The sequence below is a fragment of the Carassius gibelio genome, chromosome B2 (genome assembly GCF_023724105.1).
Source record: "Carassius gibelio isolate Cgi1373 ecotype wild population from Czech Republic chromosome B2, carGib1.2-hapl.c, whole genome shotgun sequence".
Classification (NCBI taxonomy): domain Eukaryota; kingdom Metazoa; phylum Chordata; class Actinopteri; order Cypriniformes; family Cyprinidae; genus Carassius; species Carassius gibelio.
Window position 1 is genome coordinate 17076985 of NC_068397.1, and position 22118 is coordinate 17099102.

At 36.9% G+C, this 22118-nt stretch overlaps 4 protein-coding genes across 7 annotated transcripts; 1 reads left to right on the forward strand and 3 right to left on the reverse strand.

The window, feature by feature from the left end:
* Window positions 1-169: 169 nt before the first annotated feature.
* Window positions 170-4326, reverse strand: yipf1 (Yip1 domain family, member 1). 2 transcript variants are annotated; one of them, XM_052549507.1, is made up of 11 exons: window positions 4218-4326; window positions 3998-4052; window positions 3606-3655; window positions 3351-3481; window positions 3181-3261; window positions 2936-3023; window positions 2732-2848; window positions 2472-2638; window positions 2116-2298; window positions 776-892; window positions 170-447 (listed from the first exon to the last, which is right to left on the reverse strand). In XM_052549507.1, exons 3-10 carry the CDS (start codon window positions 3637-3639, stop codon window positions 806-808), a joined length of 888 nt encoding a protein of 295 aa, XP_052405467.1. In that variant the 5' UTR covers window positions 3640-3655; window positions 3998-4052; window positions 4218-4326; the 3' UTR covers window positions 170-447; window positions 776-805. The 2 variants fall into 2 exon arrangements, with proteins under 2 accessions (XP_052405467.1, XP_052405466.1); XM_052549506.1 differs by having other exon boundaries at window positions 170-892.
* A 237-nt stretch (window positions 4327-4563) lies between these two features.
* lrrc42 (leucine rich repeat containing 42) lies at window positions 4564-7039 on the forward strand. The gene is made up of 7 exons (XM_052549503.1): window positions 4564-5200; window positions 5303-5434; window positions 5583-5701; window positions 6088-6173; window positions 6250-6363; window positions 6473-6551; window positions 6670-7039. Exons 1-7 carry the CDS (start codon window positions 4767-4769, stop codon window positions 6942-6944), a joined length of 1239 nt encoding a protein of 412 aa, XP_052405463.1. The 5' UTR covers window positions 4564-4766; the 3' UTR covers window positions 6945-7039.
* Window positions 7040-7864: 825 nt separating this feature from the next.
* Window positions 7865-10756, reverse strand: tmem59 (transmembrane protein 59). Its single transcript, XM_052549505.1, has 8 exons — window positions 10520-10756; window positions 10243-10348; window positions 10065-10159; window positions 9795-9947; window positions 9603-9675; window positions 8787-8919; window positions 8568-8685; window positions 7865-8465 (listed from the first exon to the last, which is right to left on the reverse strand). Exons 1-8 carry the CDS (start codon window positions 10673-10675, stop codon window positions 8310-8312), a joined length of 990 nt encoding a protein of 329 aa, XP_052405465.1. The 5' UTR covers window positions 10676-10756; the 3' UTR covers window positions 7865-8309.
* Window positions 10757-11155: 399 nt separating this feature from the next.
* u2surp (U2 snRNP-associated SURP domain containing) lies at window positions 11156-22118 on the reverse strand. Of its 3 annotated transcripts, XM_052549496.1 has the most exons (26): window positions 21974-22118; window positions 21035-21133; window positions 20751-20862; window positions 20182-20303; window positions 20024-20091; window positions 19850-19938; window positions 19607-19642; window positions 19404-19486; window positions 19141-19306; window positions 18510-18721; window positions 17888-17931; window positions 16124-16228; window positions 15124-15190; window positions 14856-15037; window positions 14567-14729; window positions 14397-14476; window positions 14218-14305; window positions 13997-14134; window positions 13690-13870; window positions 13453-13527; window positions 13277-13340; window positions 12876-13032; window positions 12292-12402; window positions 12075-12196; window positions 11828-11995; window positions 11156-11669 (listed from the first exon to the last, which is right to left on the reverse strand). In XM_052549496.1, the coding sequence occupies exons 1-26, from the start codon at window positions 22016-22018 to the stop codon at window positions 11531-11533; spliced, it is 2916 nt and encodes a 971-aa protein (XP_052405456.1). In that variant the 5' UTR covers window positions 22019-22118; the 3' UTR covers window positions 11156-11530. The 3 variants fall into 3 exon arrangements, with proteins under 3 accessions (XP_052405456.1, XP_052405457.1, XP_052405458.1); XM_052549497.1 differs by lacking the exon at window positions 19607-19642 and having other exon boundaries at window positions 21974-22117; XM_052549498.1 differs by lacking the exons at window positions 17888-17931; window positions 19141-19306; window positions 19404-19486; ... (5 more) ...; window positions 21035-21133; window positions 21974-22118 and having other exon boundaries at window positions 18510-18656.

Consider the following 22118-nt stretch of genomic DNA (forward strand, 5'->3'; position numbering starts at 1 on the left):
AAAGGCATAGATCTAGTTACAAATCTAAAAAATGTACAGTGTAAACAACAGCATGCATATACATATATGTTTGTGTGTGTATGTATCAATGCTTACCACTGAACATTTGTAAAATATTTAAATAAGCTTTGATTTTCAACTTCAAAAATCAGTTTCTGTTTATGTGCAATTCAACTCATATTTTATTTTTCCCATCCCTTTTTCAGCTAGACCTGTAGTTTTATAAAGTGTTAAAATATTTTAAGGACATGTACACGTTCCAAAGTGGTAGAAACAGGAGAGTGACCCTTTGAAAACCATCTCAAGCTCAATTATCACATAAATATTTAAACCACAGCTACACCGAATATACATGTCCTCTGCTTTGTAACAGTAACACGTGTCTGAACCTCAAATCAGAAAACATCAAACATGTTGTAGATGATTATCTCCAGGTTTGCTGCTCACCTACAAACATAAACATACCAAAATTTACCTTCACAGACTATAAGATGAAGAAATCCAGACAGCCCACAATCTCATTTTAAAGATACCCGATTCTCTCTAATAAGGCAAGAGGAGAAGCTGCAATTACAGAAGAATAACGGTCTCTCGAGGAGCGCAGATTATGTACAGGAAGTCCTGTCTCATGTTAACACCTCATCAAATGCAAATGTCTTATTTTCCCAACAGCAGCTGCAATTAAATGACACTCATGTAAAAGTCTTAAAGTGCTGGCATTTCTATGCCATTTCATCATTTTTTTAAAAAGCAGATGAGAGAGTGCCACTGTCACCTCGCTGAAGTCCTGTATTTCCCCAAGGCTCTAATTTGTGGATGAAGTGTTGGTCGCTGTCGACGGCTCATTGTGATACTTTGATGGATCCATCTCATATGTACTGAAGAAACATGCCTGAAAAAAGAGAGAGGGCACAAATCTTGCAGACTCTGACAGCACTTTTGTCCTCTAAACACTGCATTACCTAATTAAATGAATGTAATTGACGGCACATGATAGCCATAAGGACATGGTTCTGCTCACAAACTGGCATGTTTCCAAGCCAGTCACTGACTATTGCTAGTGTTTCCAAGAACTTACCCTTCAACCAGAGGAACATATTTGACACCGACCTGTTTGATCCTGTAACTCTGCAAGAAGCAGTGCTAAAATGCTGACGCGGAGTTGCTAGTACAGCTACGCAACATTTTAGACAGTTTCATCTAATATGTTTGGCTTGTATTGTGTATAATATTATGCATACATATTAGGATGCAATGATATTACAATACAGATAAGCCAGTTAAATGTTTTTATACGATAATAAATTAGTTTGTCATATAAAATACTACAAACTAAAACAAATCATTTTAAATGCTACCCGTCAAACTAATCATAACAACATTATAATGTACAGTATAAAAAAAAATTATATTCATTTTGAGATTTGAAAAAGATCTTAATATTTAACAGTGTTATTATTTTGTTGGTTAAATAAAAAATAAAACAAATCTGAAGTGTGCATTAGGTTCCAGCGAAGCTAATTTAAATGTTAATATAAGGACAAATAAGCATGCACAATTAAATGTGACCCTGGACCACAAAACCTTTAAGATTTATACAGCATCTAAATAAATAAGCTCTCCATTGATGTAGGGTTTGTTAGAATCAGACAATATTTGGCCAGGATACAACTACATGAATATCTGGAACCTAAATAATGAGAAAATCACCTTTATAGTTGACCCAAATTGAGTTCTTAGCAATGCATATTACTACTAAAAAATTAAGTTTTGATATATTTACAGTAGTAAATTAACAAAATATGTTCATGGAACATGATCTTTACTTAATATCCTAATAATTTTTGCCATAAAAGAAAAATCTATAATTTTGACCCATACAGCGTTGCCTATTCCTAAAAATATACCCCAGCGACACAAGACTTTTGGTTTTGTGGTCCAGAGTCACAAATATCCAATATTGACTGATATATCAAGTATAGACTGAAACTGATTAATTCATTCTGTAACAAATATAGAGCAATATTGATCCTGAATATGTTTTGTGTATTTTGTTCATACGAGATCACGTGAATCCCATTCATTTCTAATCTATAAAGATTCTTAAAAACATACCTTGCAACCAACTGCAAGCAGGACGTGAAGAATGACGATTGTGGATATGATCGCAGTGGTAATCCTTGGTTTATCGTCTCTAATGGCTGGCCAGAACGTCAATACCAGCACAGATCCTGAGAGACACAAAGCCACCACGATGGAGCACCACCTCAACCCTTCATTTGGTATTATCCACAATATCTGTTTTAACACAAATGCACACAAACAAGTAAATAAACTGTATCTGCAAAATAATAATAATAATAATAGAGAATGCTTGAAAATAATCTATCAAATGTGTTTATCACACCCAGTTGTGGTAATTATGCACAAAATAATGCACATTATATTTATGTATATATTGTTTGACTCACCACAGCAGGGATGTAGATGGAGAGTGAGTAACCATAGACACAAACTATCTGTAAGAAGGAGTAGGACACCAGGCTTGTGATCTTCCTGTTTCGCCAGGTGAGAAAACCCCACAGCGCTAAAGGCACTAACCATGCATAACTGTAGATTGCTGTGGCGGCCATAGTAACTGGAAAACAATTAAAAGAGCAAGTGTCATTTTTTTAGGTTGAGGCCAGAGGGTCTATTTTGTTTGGTGTATTTCAAACAACATCTCTCTAACCTTTGCTGAAGTCTGGCACATATCTGAACTTGGGCTGACCCTGGTGCACAAGAAAACTGGAGATGTTTCCACTAACAGCGATGGCAAAAACAAGAGTTGCACAGATCCAGAAAGGTCCTACAAATGTAAACCATATACTCATATTAACTTTTTATAAACAGCTTTCTTTTTGGCTCTAAACAATTTTCGTTTCATTGAGCTTACCATACAGGTCTGGGTTACTCCGTAAATAGACCTCGATAAAGTTTTTCCCAGGCCAAGGCAGAATTGAACCAACTATTCTGTTCTTTACCTATAAATGAAAACAGCAGCAATTTATATTTTGTATTTACAAAGAATTAGAAAACCCTTCAAATGTATTTCTGAAATACACTATAAGGACTTTTTAACTCTTTGAAATGATAATCATTGTAGTGTGAGGGCTGAATCCTGCAGTAAAGGTGGCTGACCTGATGACTGTCCACATCAAATAATGTCTGGTAATACTCAAACGTCCAGAAGGGCGCACTTTTTCTTTGACCTGACAGAAGCTGCTTGACAAAGAAACATGGATTTTGAATCAGCGCTCCTTTTGAAGGAATGAAGATAACAGATTATCTAGAGATTGTGTCCCACGGACCTCAGTTTTGTCATCATCGTCCTCTTCTTCAAAAGCAGTTCCAGTAGCTTTTCGCTGTTTTCTAGATTTGATGGGGTCATCGATTGTCACTGTTGTGGCACCTTGATTATTTTCTGTGAATCCTTGCTCATCTTCAAATAATAGCACAATATAGAAAATATTTTTTTCCAAGACCAATAAGCAGATTCCATGATCTGTTTCTTTATTATTAAAAGGAACTGTTTGCCTTTCAATTAAGCTTTGTAACAGACTCACCTTGAAACTGGAAATGAAAATCAGTATTGGCCATCACAGATCTTTGTGCTCTGTGAATGAAGGCATCAATAGAAGACATATAAGCAGACAAGATTAGTAAATGTTATTGATATTGTAGGTTGTTAAAGGTATATTTCATCCAAAATTAAAATGTTTTTCCAAAATCGGAACACAGAAAGATACATTAGGCAGAATGTGAGGGACTGGCAGATTCAGTCACCATTCAGATTCACTGTATCTTCTTCCCATTCAGTGAATGTGAAGAATAACTGAGTCTGCCGATCTTCCTAATATTGTCTTTTAAGTTTCAAGGAAGTAAATGATGACAAAAGTTCAATTTAGGGTCAACTATCCTTTAAAGCATTAAGTTTTACCAACCATGGCTGACTTACCACAGTAACTGAAGTGTCTGATCGCATGTATAGCGGGAGTGACACTGTACACAATCTGTTGACATTCAGACGTATGCGGATATTATACATCAAGCAGAAAAGTGCAGTTACAACGTAACAATTTTTTGTTTTAAGAATATGCATTCTCTCAGATGATTTTGCATCGGCTTTCCATAGCAAAATAGGACCGCTAATGTTTTCGTCATGTTAATCAACTCACCAGTAAAAGCTTCTTGAATGTTTCAGAATTGTAAACTTTGTTTTCAAGGTGCGAAAATGGAAACGCGGAAATGAGCAGTGATAGTGATGCGTAGCAAAATAAAAGTCTTCACTTGTCCACAATTTTCACCAGTTTTTTTGCAACTTGTGGTAAAATTATGCAGTAAGTAAATAAATTAAATATTAGAATTAAATAAAACATGGAGACCAATTAAAAAAATAGAAAACAAACAAACAATGGAAATAACTAATATGGTGAAATAAAAAATATGGGGGGCGGCAGGTACACCGGTAATAGTTTTTGAAGTGTGTGTATGTGTGTGTGTTTTTTTTAGTTTAGTGCAGATTTCAGTAAAGACTTTTATTTTGGAATGTGCTTGAAACTCGACTTACAGGAGGGATGCCACTCCAAGAGCCCGTCGTTTTTAAATCTTTTTACATTTTACAGACTCCTCGGTGTTTCCGTCAGTATACCCTTGATTTTCAAACGACAGTAGAATATTTTGTACACTAACCGATTCGTTTGTGTACCGTTAAAGATCTGGTGAGGATGTATGTGAGTGAGGGCTGTGGAGCAGTGTATGTCAGGGAGAAAGGAGAACTGCGGTGTGTCACTGCAGACAGAAATCATTCTCCGCAGCACAGACTCTTCACCAGAGACTTCTCCTTTCAACTCTGCATCGACACTTTACCAGCTGCGAGCCGCTCAAAGAGAAGAGACCACTTCATATTTACATACAACAAAGAGGGCAGTCTGCGTTACACGGTGAAGTCTTTATTTGACATATCTTTACAGTTCATCGCTGATCATATCGAGCATGTGGACTCACTGGTCGGTTTTCCTGAGCAAATGGCTGATAAGTTGTTCTCGGCCGCTGAAGAGAGACACAAATTCACCGAGCCACACACTGCACCCAGAGCACTGCAGGTCTTCTGTGAGGCCTACGGAGAGCTAGTCCTGAGATCCCTGTGTTTGAGAAACAGGTCAGAAGTAAACACAATCTCATGGGTGTCTGCCTAGGTAGGCCTTTTACCCTGCTTAATTTAGAAACCAGTGCATTTACATCAGTGTTATTGTGTTTTCAGGAATCTTTTGATATGCGAGAGGTTGGACGAGATCAGACAGTTTCAGAATCTGGAGAGCCTGGACCTCTATGGATGTAGATTGGGTGACAACCACCAGGTTTTCAAATACATAACCTCTGAAACCCTGGCTAGGTATGGAAACGTCGTCGTCTCATTCATTGGCACAGTTGCAGAAATAATAATAACATTTCAGATGGTTTATTGGGTGTACAGTTTGTTTTACTTTGTGATAAAGAGGGAAGTCACTTTCCTCTTCCTAAAATTTCCCTTTTTTCTGTAGTCTTGTGAAGCTTTTCCTAGGTGCAAACTGCCTTTCTGATGCAGGACTGCAGAGACTGACCGCGCCGGTGAGGGTGATGAAGAAAGGTCTAGAAAATCTGCAACTTTTGGAACTCTCTGGTAACTTAATCAATTTGTATAGTCAGATAACTTACTATTCAAATGTTTGAGATCAGTATAAATATGTTTTATTTGGCAAGGATGCCTTTACTGACATTTATAATGTTACAAAAGATTTTATTTTTCTAATAAAGAAATAAATGCTTTTCTTTCGAATTTTCTGTTTATCAAGGAATCCTGAAAAAAAAACATGGTTTTCCCCTAGAATATAACTGTTTCTAACATTGATTTTTTTAATAAATGCAGCCTTGGTGAGCAAAAAAAAAAAAAAAAACAGAATAAATCATCTTTACATAAATATTTTCAATTGCTTTTTATACATAACCACGATGAATGTGATGTTTATGGTAATGTATACTCTTGCCATTTCAATTTTTTTTTAACAGAGAATCCCATTACTGAGAAAGGTCTTGGATATATAACATGCTTTAAAATGCTTCAGAAACTGGACATATCTGGGACAAATGTGACGGTAACACAATTAAAAAGTTAACACCAATGAGTATGTTTTTATTGAGGTCTTGTATAATATTAGGAATCTCTTTTAGGTGAACGTGTCTTTGAAAGGGTTCTTCAGAAAGAATATGAGAATGGTCTTATCAGAAACCCCTTTGAAGGAGTTTGGACACTCTGATTGTAAGACTGAAGGCTGGGCTGAACAGGTAACAGGGAAGGTTTTATATCTAATTATGAATGCAATGCTGATGTTTAAATGTTTTATAATGGAAGCATCTCTGATTTAAATTCTCTCACTATTCAAATTTGAATTAGGTAATAAACCAGTGGGAAATTACAGCTTCTGAAGTACCAAAGAAAGACCCCAAACCGAGAACAAATGCTCTGCGTTTCTGTGAGTATATTCATTTTATCTACATGTTCACTTTATCACAAAATATTATATTACTACTAAGCATTTTTGTTATTGTTATAATGATCTGAATTTGGATTATTTTCATTTTGTTCTTTAGATGGAAGAGAAAAGTTTGTCCGAGAGACACTAAACTCCTGCTCTGGGACGAGTGACAACACAAAGAAAGACAAAGTTGTGCCGATTCACTTTTCTAAGGTTGATCTCTGTGGCACGAGCTCAACAGCAGAGCACAACTCACTTTCGTCAACAGTGGCAGCTGTTCAGAAGGGCAAGAAGAGGAGACTATCAACAGAGGAAGACCAAAGTTCAGCTCCTCTGTCAAAGCGCCAGTCTCTGTCTGCGGAGGACTTAGATCTTTTAAACAGTTATTGAGTGGACACAGACATGTGACATTCCTCTGTGAGGAACATGACTCTGAAATGCTTTTAGTTTGGATTCTTTACAATTAAAAACGGCTTATTTTTTTATTTTTGTACTCTAGTGTTTTTTCATATTACAAATAGACTGGCTGCAAAACATGAGCATGTTTACACAAATTACACATCATTAAGGCTGAAACAGATTTTAAAACATAGCAAAACAGTTACAGAAATGTCACTAAATGACTGAGGATCACACACTACCAGACTTACAGTATGTACATTTCTGTGGAAGAAGTCAGGTCAAATCTGAACACTAGTTCTGACTTTATAGGCAATTAGCATGAATGACTTCAAACTTATTAATGATGTCCTATGTAACAACGTTCATAATAACATTAAAAAGTATTTGGCTTTGATATAGTCACTGATAATGTTTCTGTCCAGAATGGAATGGAAAGGAACTCTCAGAGAAGTGCATCTTACCTTTCTTTTCTGTTTCAGTCCTCTCTAATGTTGGTATACCAAACTGTCGCTGCTTGGAAAAAATGACTCTCAAACAACACAGAAAAATAGATAATATTCCTTATTCAATTATTCATTAAAGACTTATATAACCTAATTTCCTTACTCAAGGTTGAGTGCTGTTGGTATTTTTTTTTTCTTTTTATGTATTTACTTCAAAAAATGCCAGTGTGCAATTCTTACATCTGTTATTCAGAAACAGTCTTCAGAAGCCTAAATAAATGGTCAGAAGAGTGTTACAAGATGCTAACTTTTTAACAACATCAGCACATAAAATCTTTGTTGTCAGCATTGACATTCCCACACAGACACAATCACGTCAGGTTTGACTAGTCCAAACAAATGACACATTAAAACCCTGCACTAACACTTATCTATTTAAATGAAAAACAAAACATGAGAACAGAACACTTTTTAGTTGGTTTGTTTATTAATATTTAGAAGAAAGATCGGAGCGGTCGCAAAACAATTTCCACTCACTGCAGCAGAGATATCTTGTACTAGAGCAAAAATCTAAACGTTAATGTCATTGTGCAACACGTTGTACCTCAAATCACAAGCTGCTACTGATCACACTGGGAACACTCAAAAACAAATAAGAGAAACAAGAAGACTTTGCCTCTGCAAATAGGCAGTAAACAGAAAACCTCAGATCCTACAGAGCTTTTAGTCTGATAACTAATGCCTTTTAAAGTGCCAAAACATCAACAGAATATATCCCCCACAGTACACGCTTCTCAAATGTTAACAAAAGGAGAACCAAGAAACCCATAGTCAATGCGTTTGAAGCTATAACCACACCTCTGAAAGAGAAAACCAAAAGCTCGACCCATTTCTTTAGATGTTAGACTGGTTAAATGTTAGACTGATCCAGATTGACCTTTGATGGAAGAGGTCCAGCTTCCTGCTCCTCCACACCCGGAGATCTGATGATCACCAGAGAGGACTGCAGATACGGGGTCAGCTTCTGATCCTTCATGCACTCCATATCCCCATATATGCTTAGCTTCTGTTAAAAGCAGGAGAACATGTGGATCAGTTCGTTAAACAAAACCAACTAACCAATAATTGGCTAAACAACAAGCAGACGAGTGAATGTGAAGTGGTTTACCTCAGCAGGGACGTACTGCTCAACAGCAGTGGACACTGTGGCACAACAAATCCAGATCAGAACCAAGACAGACAGAACCAGAGTGGTGGTCAGGATCCAGCCGGGCAGCCACGGGTTCCTACCGGTACCAAAAAGAAAACACGTTGCTTTATATTAAACACGATCAACAGACTGCAACATCTCATTAGAGATTCAGATCCAGATCGACATGTGACCGACCTCGAGAGACAGCTGAAGAGGTTGTAATCGTCCTCAGAGTTGCTTCGATCGATGAACATGTCTCGGTCTCTTTCTTGAATGTATCTTCTTGGGGAGTCTTTATAAACTGGGTTTTTCATTTCCTGATTTACAACTGTTAATAATACAAGAGGTCCAATATCAGTGTTGAGATCTTGATAATACTTCTGTTAAGAGAATGATGCAAAGATGATGTTGTGGAAAGTGACACAGTTAAGTCAGCCTTTGCTGACCAATCATGATTGTTATTACATATTTAGACATCATAACATGTCATCTTAAAACTACTCGCCACTAGCAGCAGCAAAACACACTTTCTCAAAATAAAAGGTAGACTTGGCTCAAAACTACAAGGTCTTACTAATGGCACAGATATTACATGCTCAACTTCAAATGTCATCAAGAGATTAAAATTGACCTGTTTTCGGTTCTCTAAACATATGTTATTGACCTTATTGTGAATGGTTCATCCATGCATCCATGCACGCTTATATATATGTTTTTGTTAACATAACATTTGGAGCTCACAATTTTTTATCAAAATGTAATAACTGGATCATCTGGTTACATTTTTCCATCATTTAATCTGCATAAATCCCACCCCTCTCCTACAATCAACCTCAGCTTTGTGTTCAGATCCACTTCCATGCAATGAACGACCGAACAACCATTTTAACAAATGATATTATGATTATTAAAGTCTGGAAACATGTAAAACAGTCATGAAGTGTGACACTTTCCAAAGCTTGCTAAATAATCATAGAGGAAAACATTGTGTGTGTTATGTGAAGTGCTCACAAGTGCTCGGTGACTCCTCAGTCTCGTCCCTCTGGAATTCAAACTGAGGGATAAACTGAACTTGCGGCTCGGACTAGAAATGAGATAAAGCAACAATCTTGATCAATGGCACTTTAAAAATAAGTTTTACTTCTTACTTTGCACAAGAAGTGTTTTACTACGAAGGGCCAAAATACATCATCATGACATTACCTGGAAAATGACCACTTTGCCATCATCTGCCTGGAGGTAAAATGTCCAGGATGAGGTGATGAAGCTGTGAGCTTGGCTCATCATGTCTTCCCAGAAACCCCTCACCAAGGTCAGTGGGTACAAGAGATGGATCCGGGGCATCATGGTCAACAACTTCCCACCAAAACAAACAAACAATGAGTGACTTCAAATAGCACACTTGTGAAATTCAAGTAGCTGACGATTGAAAACAGTAAACATGTAAAGCAATTATTCAAATGTTTTCCACACCTGCTCCATTCTTTGCTCTGCAAATGGCTGTTGACTCTGGCATCCTAGACTGCATGCGTACTGCTCCTCGGACTGGGTGTAGGCTTCACGACAAGCTGCAGGAAGTCAAACACACGGTTATCAACACAAGGATGAGTGAATGCTGGAGAGACTCAGACAGACAATACTTGAGTATTACCTGACTCGCATTCAGCGTTGGTTTCGTTGAGATCCTTGCTGTCACCCACGAACTGACAGATGGAGAAGAGACGACATCCTCTCTGACAGGCGTACAGCGCCTCCTCCTAATCACACAAACAACAGGCCAAATAAAGAAAGGCGTTTTTCTCGTTGTTATTGTTCTAACATTACAACGCACAAGCTCCTAAAAACAGCAAACTAAATACAGACTAAACATCTCAATAGCGTTTCTTTGTTAGTAAACAGCCGTAGCTGGTTGAATGTCTCGCACTCACCCGCGGATAAGTGTGCAAACTGTAAGTCATCTGACATGTTTTATGACAAGACGCCGTTTCCCCCAAAACACCATCGAAGACGTCGGGAGATGCATATGTGCTCGTGAGTATGCAGCAAAAACTCATCAAAATCCCGCAGGACTTTATTGCACTCATTTTTGAGAACGATCAAACATGGACTAAACGATTCTTCCTTGTTTGTGTGCTCGCGGAAATGTCGTGAGATCGAGGTCTACGCACTTCCTATACTGCGCAAGCGCCGTGAAGTCATCGCATAATGCTGCACGAGTAGTTTTAACAGGGCTTTTCAGACAAGGGTCCCTCAAAATGTTTAGGTGGGTAAAAACAAAAATACATTTAAACTAAATAATTTGGTACAAAATGAATTCACAAAAACTAGTTTAAACAATACATCTAATAGTACTATAGTGAATACTAACCATTTTCCAAATGTATAAATTAAATATTATTTCTTTAATGCATTTAATTTTAGGATGAACATATTTGGGTGTTCATGGCATTTAAAACATTAAAAACCCCTGGCCTATAATGCAACTTTTATAAAATAAGTTGGCTATTTAATACACATGTTTATTTGGGATGTATTCACAAAAACGAAGCCATTTCAAAGAAAAGTCACATAAATCGTCTTTATTGAAAAGCAAACATCTATACAACTGAAACTTACACTAGTTTAATTTAAGTCAGTTTCAAGGGATCTAAAAACAATGACCAAAAAAAAAAAAAAAAAAAAAATTGTAAGACAATAGTTTTCATGTTGTTGGAGGATTGCACCAACCACTGCAGTTATTTTCTTTTTGGACACTTTGAACATCAAAGGAAGCTCCTAAATGACATTATAAAACACCCTATAGATGACCCTTGAACACTGTTCTTGTGCCAATGTGAGTGAGGTTCAAAAAGGAGGGGTGAAAGAGGGAATGTCCTTCACACTGATTTACCGGACAAATCTGAGGCACAAAAGACAACCCAGGCATCTTCCCAGAAGTCTCAGTGTTTGCTTTTTTTGGATTTCTTGTGAGAACGGTGAGGAGATCGTGACCGAGATCTGGATTTCTTTGAGGATTTTTTGGGTGTTCTCGATCTGGACCTCCGTGACCTCTTAGGCGTTCTTGGGGGTGAAGGAGACCTGAAATTATTTTTAAAAAATGAGATGGTTTATTAATTTAATAATTTATTGATCCATAACCATGCATGTACTGACAGACAAAAGACAAGAAAAGACAAGCCACAGGATTGAGTTTTAAGCTGCGACAATAAATATTAGAGAGGATACTGTAAGTTTACCTTTTAGATGACTTGCGGTTACTTTCTCTTGGAGAGTCTTTATAAGACGACCGAGAGCTGTCTTTTGTATAGGATCTATCGGAGCGCTCTGATCGAGGTGAGGGTGACCTGCCGCGCCTACTGCTGCTACTTCGGGTGGGACTAGGGGAGGGACTATGCCTCCGTTTTCTGAGAAGGAAATAAAATTGTTTAAAAACAAACACAAGAACAATGTATTAAAAAATGAAGTAATGTTGCGGTATCTTACTTTTCTTTTCTGCCCGGGGTGGAGTCATCTTTGTCCTTCTCTTTGTGGGACACATCAGATTTTTCTTTGTCTTTTCTCTCTTTTTCTTTCTCTTTGTCTTTCTCTGTCTCTTTCTCCTTCTCCTGAAAAATTTTCAAAAATAGAGGTTTCCAACAAAATAGTAACAAAGTAATACTAAAAACAATACAAGCAAAAAAAAAAAAATGTTTGTACTAACCCGCTGTAGTAACTTGTCCCGGTAAAGCTCTACTTGTTCTTGAATACTCGGTCCAGATTTTTTTGGGCGTTTTCCAGATTCAAGCTCATCTTGAAACTTCATGACTTTCAGCTACAACAGACAAAGAAAAATGACTTGAGATCTCTTAACAGCTTTCAAGAATGTGAAGAATAATGTTTAGTACATAGGGATGGCAAGGTTCGCTGAAAAAAAAAAAAAAAACGAACTGTTCGGTTCACCACACATGGTTCAGAACACGCTGGGACAGCGGTTCAACTTAAATCTTTAATTTATATAGTCAAATATGTGTTTCTGTTTTACATTTGATTGCTTTATTCAATTTCTATTCAATCTAATGCATTAAAAAAAAAAAAGTAAAAAAAAAATAATAATCACTGTTTATTTTATTTGTATCTTTACTCTATTGTATTTATTTGTGCTGTTGTTCGTAGTTAGAATTTATTTAGTTTTTTTAAGTATAGTTTGTCCATAAACATAGCACATACCAAAACCGGGAAACAAACCGAACCGAGAAAAAGTTGAACCGTTCCACTCCTATTAGTACATTTAGCATTTAGGTATACCTCGATTTCTCGTAGTTTGGCACGTTTCTCCTCGCTCATCTCAGAAAACTTAGCAGACTTTAAATCGTATTCTTCTCTAACAGGATTACTGTAGGACTGCTGGTCTGCAGTGCTGGAGCTCTTGAGAGAGTCTTTACTCTCAGTTTCTCGTGTTGCACTATAACAAGAATGTGAGAAGGGGTTAAAAACATGAATTTCATCCTACAAAACCCAAAAATTAGGACTCCCCCACCTATAAGAAATTTCTGAAATCCTTTTATAGAGAGTGCACTCATACCAGCAATTTCTAGGGATCTAATTATTTTAATTTATGACTATGAAATTAGCAAGGCATTCCTATGACCTTTCCATGATTCAAAGTCCACGAGTTTTACAAACCAAGTAGAACTAGTAAAACTTGCCTTGTTTTGCCTTTCTCAGGTTCATCGGGTAGATCAAAGATTTCCCATTTGGATGTGGTTACAGCTAAAAACAGAGAAAAATCATGGTTTGATTTCAAAATTCTCAAAACTTTATAATGCATATCCCAAGAGAAAATTAAACATTAGATGATGTCATAAATGGCATCTAGACTTACCTTGAGCCTCCAAAGCAGTACCATCCACTTCCTCCCATTTTGACGGGGCCACCTTAAAGCCTGGTTTTTGATCCACTGAAAAAGAAAAGAAAAAGGGCACTGAAAAACTCATTTCTTTTAAAAGATTTCCCATGGCATTCGGCAATTGTAATTCTTACTTATTTTTTATTTATATGTCCAGTTTACCAAGTGTATGAAAGTTAAATAAAATAGAATCAATGTTGTCAGCATTCTTACAAGGAACGCCATCTAGATCATCATCTGTCCCCTTGATGGGCATTCCATCCAGGTCATCAAGTGGTGCACCATCAATTGGCGCTCCATCTATGGGCATGCCGTCAACATCATCCAAAGGAGCACCATCCAGCTCCTCCTCCACAATAGAAGCACCATCAACGTCCTCCGACCTTTCTGGTTGCTGAGTAAAAACGAAATAAACATCCAATCTGTCAGTTCATGTCTAGTTGAACTGTGACTCAACTCAAAACTGACCATTGCAAATCTATGAATCATCACTCAATCAGTCAATCTCTATGGAGCTAACCTCAGGTAACACGTCTACAGTCTCCTTTTCAGGATCGAGACTGACGAGGCCCAGGAAGATGTTCTGAAGTTTAATCAGGAATGGATCGGGATACACTGCCCAGTCTTCCCATGCACGGAAACAGGACATTACTCGTTGCTGTGAGGACCAAAATGTAAAAACATCAACTTCAATCTTTAAAACAGAAAACTATTGTGTGTTAAAAGAGCAAAATGGCGCACCTTGAAATTCTCGGATTGTAAATGGCCCTGTATTGTCTTATATGTGGCGTTTAGGTCAGAAAATACCTGGCAGAGTTTTGTTTCAAAGCTGTAAAAGAATCAGAACAAAACACAATGAATAAACCAACAAACAAAAATAAATATTTGATTGTGCACTCAAAAATATTTCTGAGACTTACAATTTTCTGTAATAGGAAGCATTAGCAACTTTTGCAGATGAGTTATACAGCACATCTGACACCAAATATAACCTTGCAATCTGAGGGGGACAGAAATGACCACGTAAGCAAAAGTCATGAGACCCATACAAAATACTTTCTTAATCGTAATTCTGCTATGTAAGAGTGACCTTCTTTGGCAGAGGTGTTTTAAGTATGGAGAGAGACTCAGCAATGCATTCCACAATCTCTTCGGCTGCGTCAGCATGTGTGAGGCAGAAAAACATGGCGTCAGCTATGTCGCTCTTTCTTGGCGTGAGACCTCGGAGTAACTCCTCCAATTTATCCCTCTCGCTGCAGAAGAGGAGAATATTGAGTACACATAACCAACAATATTGGCTACAACCAAAAGCCTATTAGATCCATAATAGAAGGACTGGAAATCTCCATAAAAATCCTGATTTTGATAGATAGACATACTTGTCTTTCAAAGCGCCCTTCTTGCTGATTTCATCATCTTCATCATCATCATCATCATCATCATCACGCTCCTCGTCTTCAGGCGTGCCATGCAAATATGGGTTGAGAGGTGGCGGTCGCCAGAAAGATCCGTTCTTAAATATTCTGAAGTCTTCTGTTTTCCATTTTGTTGGAGAATCGCCCTGGGAGTGGAGATATTTTTAATATTTTACAGCTGAACACATTTCAATGAGATTCTGACAAGAGAATAAAAATAAAAAAGGCTAACCTGTAATATGGTGTATAACTTCCACCGGTAATAAACATGAGCAGGACTTTGATTTTCAAATAAAAACCTGTTGAATTTTAACAAAAAACAAGGATTGATTTAAGGACATTATCAGTATACAAGTCAACTCTAAAAATCACACGAATGCAATTGGAGTTATATTAAAAAAATGTCCTTGCTCTTCCAAGCTTCATAATGACAGTGTTACTGTACAACAGACTAAAAGAAGTGCAATGAACTGCATCCATCCATACTAAAAAGGGCCTCACATGACTCCGAGGGGTGAATAAAAGCCTCCTTTAGTGAATCAATGCATTTTTGTAAGAAAAATATCCATATTTAAGATGTTATAAAGGGTTATAAACTGTCGTTTGTGCAAGCCGTCCTGGGCAGATGGCATAGGACGTCAGTGTAGCATTAGCTCCAATGAGAATATGCTAGTCTTGCAAGAACCAAAGTTTGTTTACAGGAGCAAAGAAAGCAAAGTTTCCTTTAGTAAAGGAAAACCAGTCTCCTCTTGTCTTATATCGAAATGCTCCGACATTTTTCTCGACAAATCCTCGTTTGTACTTCGAATTAATTTATTTTAGTTTGTCACTAATCATGCTACAGCGACATACTACGTCATCCGCCAGAAAGGCACTCTCTCATGAATATGTGTTCAACAGTTTTATAACGTCTTAAATATGTATGTTTTTCATAGAAAAATGCATCGATTCACTGAAGGGGGCCTTTATTCTCCAACCGGAGCCGTTTGAAACACATATTTTAGATGTATGCACCTTATTGGACTTCTTTTGGACTATTAGACATGGGACTTGGTTCTATCCAGTGTTTGTTGATGGGATGGAAGCAGATCTAAATGTGAAATTGCAGGCAAAATGGGGCAAATAACTAAATGATTGATTCATTCTTTTTAAACATGCAGATTTGGGGAATTTTATTTTCATAATGACTATAAAGGCTTGGAGTCAAACAAAAGTGTTTAAAATGCACTCACCTGTAGAGTGGATTGTTGATCTCCCGGTTCATGATCATGGCTTCAAACATTGGACCTTCACGCACCACAAATTCGATCATTCGATGGATGAGAGAGAGCAAATTCCTACGAGAAAAACACAGTTAAAGCAAAACAGATTCAGCGCCATCACCAGCCACACCTAGACAACTGCTATTGCTACAATATGAGATCTGATGAAATGCAACATCCTTGCACTTACTATCCATGAGTCAATAAACATGTTTGAGCTTATAAGATTTAAAACTGACTGGCAGTGTGACAGCTGTAACAAACAAAACATTTAATTCCATAAACTACATCTACATCTGAGTCTCAGCCATAGCATTCTGCCCTTGTAACTTATTAAACGTGCTACTGAAATACTAAATGTGAGGCAGAGTGATAGTGATCTTTCTTGCTTTTTGACAATAGACAAGTGTGGATGGAGAGGGACAAAATCATGTAAGCACTTCTAGAGTCAGTTAAGGGATAGGGAAAACAACTGGCTTCCTGACTGGCTCGTGAAGTGGCCGATAAAATCAACAGATGATGTTTTTCAAATGTACTGAAACACAAATCACAAGTATTGGAGCCGATCATACCAATGTCAGGTAATCATTCTGTATACTTTCCCCAATCCATCCTGTGACGCTTTTCTGGTCCCTCGCTGCTGCAGACAGTTCAACTTGTGCTGCTCACCAAGGCCAATGTCAAAGGTCACTGAGACTATGCGGATTGGGTGTCGCTTTTGTGCCATGCTACTGGGGCAGTTGAAGTGAGCAATAGCCAGAGGGATGGTTTTGTAAAACTGACACTAGGTGAATGCATGTTGTGTAGTGTTTTAGTTGCTAAATTAGTAGTGTCATGAATCACATCTGATGCAGTCTGATCAAATCTGAACAATTCTCTCAAAAACACCCAAACTAGTGGAACGACCTGTCAAGCATGCTGTAACATTGATATCTGATAATTATATTCTGTCCAAATGAAAAGCAAACATCCTACTTACAAACATCAGACAGAATTCAATCATAATGTGCACTACTGCCTGAAGTTGGGGGCTGGTAAGATGTTTTCAAAATAAGCCTCTAATGCTCCAAAGCTAAATTTGATTTTAAAAAGTTATATAGTGAAATATCACCACAATTAAAATCTCTTTTCCTGTTTTAATACAGTTTGATATTATTAAATACTGATATTGATAATAATGGCAAAATTTAAATATTTGGTAGCCATTACTCAGTGTTTCAGAAATCATTCTAATATGGTAATTTGGTGATAAAAAAACATTATAGATGCCGAAAACAGTTGTCATGATTATTTTTGTACAAACTCTGATATACTGTCTTCAGTAAAAAAAAAACATTTAATTAAAATAGAAATATTTGCAATTTAATGAATACTTGCTGGATAAATGTGTTAATATCTTTGAAAAAATCTTACTGACCCCAAACTTTTGAATGGTAGTAGCACATAACAACAAAAACAATAAGGAAAATAAATGAAATAAAAATCACAGAACTCTCTCTACTAATATGAACTTGACCTGTCTGAATGGTATGATGCAAAACCTTAAAAGGGAAATGCAATGCATGTGTGTGCTTTTTATTGTTAGTCGCTTCTCCTTATTTTCATGCAAGGCCTCAACTATTGCTCACTCAAACCAGCCTCTGGTAGCATGGATATGGCCAATCTTTCAAACTAGAGAGATGGGATAAGTTCTCTACATTTCATAAGAATTTGGAAAAAAAGAAAAACATGTACCTTTCTGTTGGGATAACCACTTTGACTATGGCTTGCGACAGAGTCTGGATATGAAGTCACATCAGATAATAAACATAGAATATATGTGAGTATTGTTAAAAAAGAAACAGGCATAACACTAAATGCAACATATACTCCAACAACAACAAATGTGTTCTACTTGGTCAGTTTTAAAACTTGACTGAACACATTCCTTAAAAAAATGCAGTGAAATACATACATCATCTGCATCCGTAATATATATATAATTATTAAAAATCTCTTTACATTTCTTCAAACAGACAATATCAAACGTGTACAGCTTCATCCTAACTTCCAGCCAAAACCAATAAAATGTCTTGTGCAATGAATAATCTACACTCCAAAAGACTTACCGGTACAATCAGCATGGTACACTTGTAATTTATATGATTGATCTATTTACAAAAAATGCTAATTGCTAATTAAGAAAATGTTCATGATTCTATGGGCAAAATATTTTTTCACAAAGAAGATCAAACCAAAAAAAGGTCTGTACCTCTTTCACACCAGCAAAATACATTTATATAAACAATTCATTTCTCCTAACTACTTTTATGACCATGCTAACCGAAATTGTTTTGTCCCACGTATGCCAAGTTACCTTCTCAAACTCCTCTTTGCACTTTGGAGGGGGAGGCATAGGAGCGCTGGGATTCTTCAGCCTCTCTCTTGGCTGGGCATTGAAGGGCAGTCCAGAGGGTGGAGGCGGGAGGGTGTGCTCCATCATTGAAGGTGGAATGTAAATGGGGTGAGGAGGAATTGGTACACCTTTGCCCCATCCCAGTTTCATTTCAAAATTCATTATCATTTTGCCTGAAATGGACAGCATTTGGCAAATTCTTCAATGGTTTTGTGAGAACAGGATGGCCAATGGGCAAAAGAAAGCTCATATAGGCCTATATGATATCATACTATTTCAAAACAGGCATAATTTCTACAAGTCAATTTATATTTAATATTTGCTAAAAAAAAAAAAAAAAGACCCCTTAAAATTAAAATGGAAAATTAAATTAAATTTAGATCGCAACTTGATTCTGTAATCTTCTTATTGTTTTTATCACAAATAAAGAAGTTAATAATCATCAATATGAAAAATTGTAATATAGGTGTAGTATAGGCATAGAATTTAAACTTCTGACTCCTATCTGCAAAAATGAATAACTTGTGATAAAAAATGCTGAATATTGTTTGATATATTGCATTACATCATCATGAACAAGAAATATATTTACCATTTAAATGTTTAAGTGCACGTTCAGCATCTCTCCTCGTCATGAAGGCTACAAAACCACAATTCCGTTCTCTGGCCCTTTCCTCATCAGTCCTGGGCCACATAATTTTCACACTGGCTAATGGTCCATAGCGACCGAATTCCTGACAGAGCATCTCCTCATTCATCTGGAGCGTGAGAGAGTGTGTTTTAGCATGAGAAACTGGTTACAGACATTACCCAACAACAATTCTCAGGAGAAAAAAAATAAAAAACACCAATTACCTGAGGATTTATGTTCCCCAAATAGAGATTCGTAGTTGTCGGATCACCAACATCGTGTGAGCCAGGAGCACAATCGTCCAAAACTGAAAAGCAACATAACAGCTCTGAATAACAACTGACGTTTTTACCAGCTCTTCTTCCATGATGGGATACATAAACAGCAAAATGGTCATTGCATTACACAGTATATAAAACAAAATTACCACTGGACGGACGGTTTCTTCGTGAAGAACCATCCGCTAAAAGCAGAAGAAAAGCAGTGTGAATTTTGTTTCCTGAATTTAAAAAGCGTATAGGCTGCTGAATTTTTGGCAGTGGCCAAAACATGTGGGAGGGGCACAAACTTCACTGGGTCCAAGAGCGAACGTAGGGGGAAGCTGACTGTTTTGGTGAGAAGAAAAAAAAACAACAAAACAAAAAAAAAATACCATCAATAAAGAACTTACAGGATCGCTTTCCTTCCATTGTGGGAAGAGGCTCAAAACGACTGACTCGGCCCTTCAACCGGTGCCGTTCATCACGCTCCTCCTGTATCCTAAAAAAACAACAGCAGGTTACACTGGAAGTCATCATTTTAAAGGTGCTGTCATTTGTTGATTAAGAATTTAAAGAACATCTACTGTTTAAGTTCTTCTTTGAAGAGTTCAAGGTTGCTCTTTTTCTTTTCTTTGTCTCCCTTCTTGGATGCCTAGCCAATATAATAGAAAAATAATGGGTTATATGACAAAATATATGCTTTAAAAGAAGATCAGATAAAAATAAGTGACAAAAGACTCACATTGCGTTTATCTAATGATAAAAACTGTGGTGGAGTTTCCAAAGGTAAAAAACTTTTAGCCTCCATAATCCTTGATTTTGGTTTGTAGAGCTTTCCTTTTTTGTCATCAGCTGCCGCTTCCTCTGTAACAGACACGTAACAAAGAATCAAAGCACATACAATAATCATATCATTATTATATCATATAATAAATATCATATAATAAATCATATAATACAAATATTTGCATCATTTAAAAGAAAGGTCAAAGAAACATTAATCTATTGTCAGTCTGTAAGATCAATTAATTTGGTGAAATTCATTCATCACACTTTTATTCTGCAAAGATGCATTAAATTAATGAAAAGTGACTGTAAAGAGTGTATAATGTTACAAAATGAAAACATGAAAAGTTCAAATTGAAATAAATGCTGCTTTTTTTTAATTCATCCTGGGGAAAAAAGTGTCACGTTTCCAAAAAAATATTATGCAATATTTATGCATTTACATTGTTTTATGTTGGAACTCAAAAAACAAACATTGATCTCGGATAAAAAGATCAATCTGTAACATTCACATGATAATCCTACCTTTAGTAGCATTAGCAATCCCACCACGTACAAAGGTCTTGACCTTTCCTTCACCTCCCTCAAACGCAGCGAGGAATTCCTCATAGATCTCCGCTGCTGCCCTTTCATCCTCCTGTGAAAATCACAGATCGTGGCAGACATTTATTGTAGTGGAATAATATTAAACTTGTACTGTCAAGCTAGTAGACAGGACAAAATGAAAACAATGTGTTCTAAAAAAAAAAAGAAAATATCCAACATTCTATATTCACATGAATTCCAGTCTTTAGACCTAATATTCTTACCTTCTTCTTGAGTTCATCTTGCTCTTTCTTACTTAGTGTTCTTTTTGCAACTGCCATCTTGCCGATACTGAAGGCCTTTAACTTACTTTCCAATAAAGCCTGCATGAAAATGATTAATTATGCAAATCAGAGATGATCCATAACTTTCCTCTTATCACAGAGACCTTTAGTTTCTTGGAAGAAAATAAATATTGATGCATTTATATACAGTCCAAAATGCACAAAATTGAAAACAAGATGTAGTAAAAAATAATGAATGCATCCATATTTGGTAATGGTTTGTTTAGGTTCTACTAGTTAAAGATGTAACTGTTTGCCGTGAATAAAGAAGTGCACTTTCCAGGATAGTATCACGGAGCACATCAGGACAGATGAGCTGTACTGGAGAATAAACCATCAGAACAACCATGTAGGCTACATATCAGCTGTGTTTCCATTTCTGTTGATACGTTCACGTGTCTAGTAACGAGTGTGATCATGTTAGCATACAAATATGCGCAATAAAGACACTAACAACGCTAATAAACCAATCCATCTCCTCTCTACAGGAGCATAACGTCCAGAAATCAGTGTAATACAGTAATATTTGCAGACTACGCTCGTGTTAGCCATGTCAGCAAACAATAAAAAGGCAAGTTCTGTGGTGGTGTAAAGGTTGTAATCAAACATAATATAATGAAATCAAATGCAGCATATACGGCCAACAGATTTGAGTCTGTTCATGTGTATTTCAGAAACGAAATCTGTGCAGCCGCCGGTTGTCGAGCTAACTGCACTGCTAGCGAGTTAGCATCACAACCGACCAGCTCAATAGACCTTTCTCATATCACAAAGCGACACACTACCGATTAAAACTCAATATTATTCCGCTCTTATAGTCATCAACAAGAAAGATCTGTTTTAATATACTGATATAAAGTAGAAAAATAAAAAAAATACCTTAGAGTTGGCTTTCTGCGCCCCACCTGGCGTTTTGTCCGCCATTTTGCCAAACTCTGTGAAAGCGCATGAGGCGCGTTCACGCTCTGACTCCCAACAGTGAACGAGTCTATTACTGAAGACCGCTCTGATCTGAATCAGTCTG

Coding starts and splice junctions, on each gene's coding strand:
- yipf1 (XM_052549507.1), bottom strand. CDS start 3,639: ATGGCCAATACTGATTTTCATTTCCAGTTTCAAG. Junction 2,849..2,935: donor GAGTAACCCAGACCTGTATG/GTAAGCTCAATG, acceptor TTACATTTGTAG/GACCTTTCTGGATCTGTGCA. Junction 2,639..2,731: donor TGTGCCAGACTTCAGCAAAG/GTTAGAGAGATG, acceptor ATTGTTTTCCAG/TTACTATGGCCGCCACAGCA.
- u2surp (XM_052549496.1), bottom strand. CDS start 22,018: ATGGCGGACAAAACGCCAGGTGGGGCGCAGAAAGCCAACTCTAAG. Junction 14,477..14,566: donor AAACACCTCTGCCAAAGAAG/GTCACTCTTACA, acceptor TGTCCCCCTCAG/ATTGCAAGGTTATATTTGGT. Junction 14,135..14,217: donor TACAATCCGAGAATTTCAAG/GTGCGCCATTTT, acceptor TGGTCCTCACAG/CAACGAGTAATGTCCTGTTT.
- tmem59 (XM_052549505.1), bottom strand. CDS start 10,675: ATGAGTGCAATAAAGTCCTGCGGGATTTTGATGAGTTTTTGCTGCATA. Junction 9,676..9,794: donor GCAAAGTGGTCATTTTCCAG/GTAATGTCATGA, acceptor TCTCATTTCTAG/TCCGAGCCGCAAGTTCAGTT. Junction 8,466..8,567: donor AGCAGTACGTCCCTGCTGAG/GTAAACCACTTC, acceptor TGCTTTTAACAG/AAGCTAAGCATATATGGGGA.
- lrrc42 (XM_052549503.1), top strand. CDS start 4,767: ATGTATGTGAGTGAGGGCTGTGGAGCAGTGTATGTCAGGGAGAAAGGA. Junction 6,174..6,249: donor TATCTGGGACAAATGTGACG/GTAACACAATTA, acceptor AATCTCTTTTAG/GTGAACGTGTCTTTGAAAGG. Junction 6,552..6,669: donor AACAAATGCTCTGCGTTTCT/GTGAGTATATTC, acceptor TTTGTTCTTTAG/ATGGAAGAGAAAAGTTTGTC.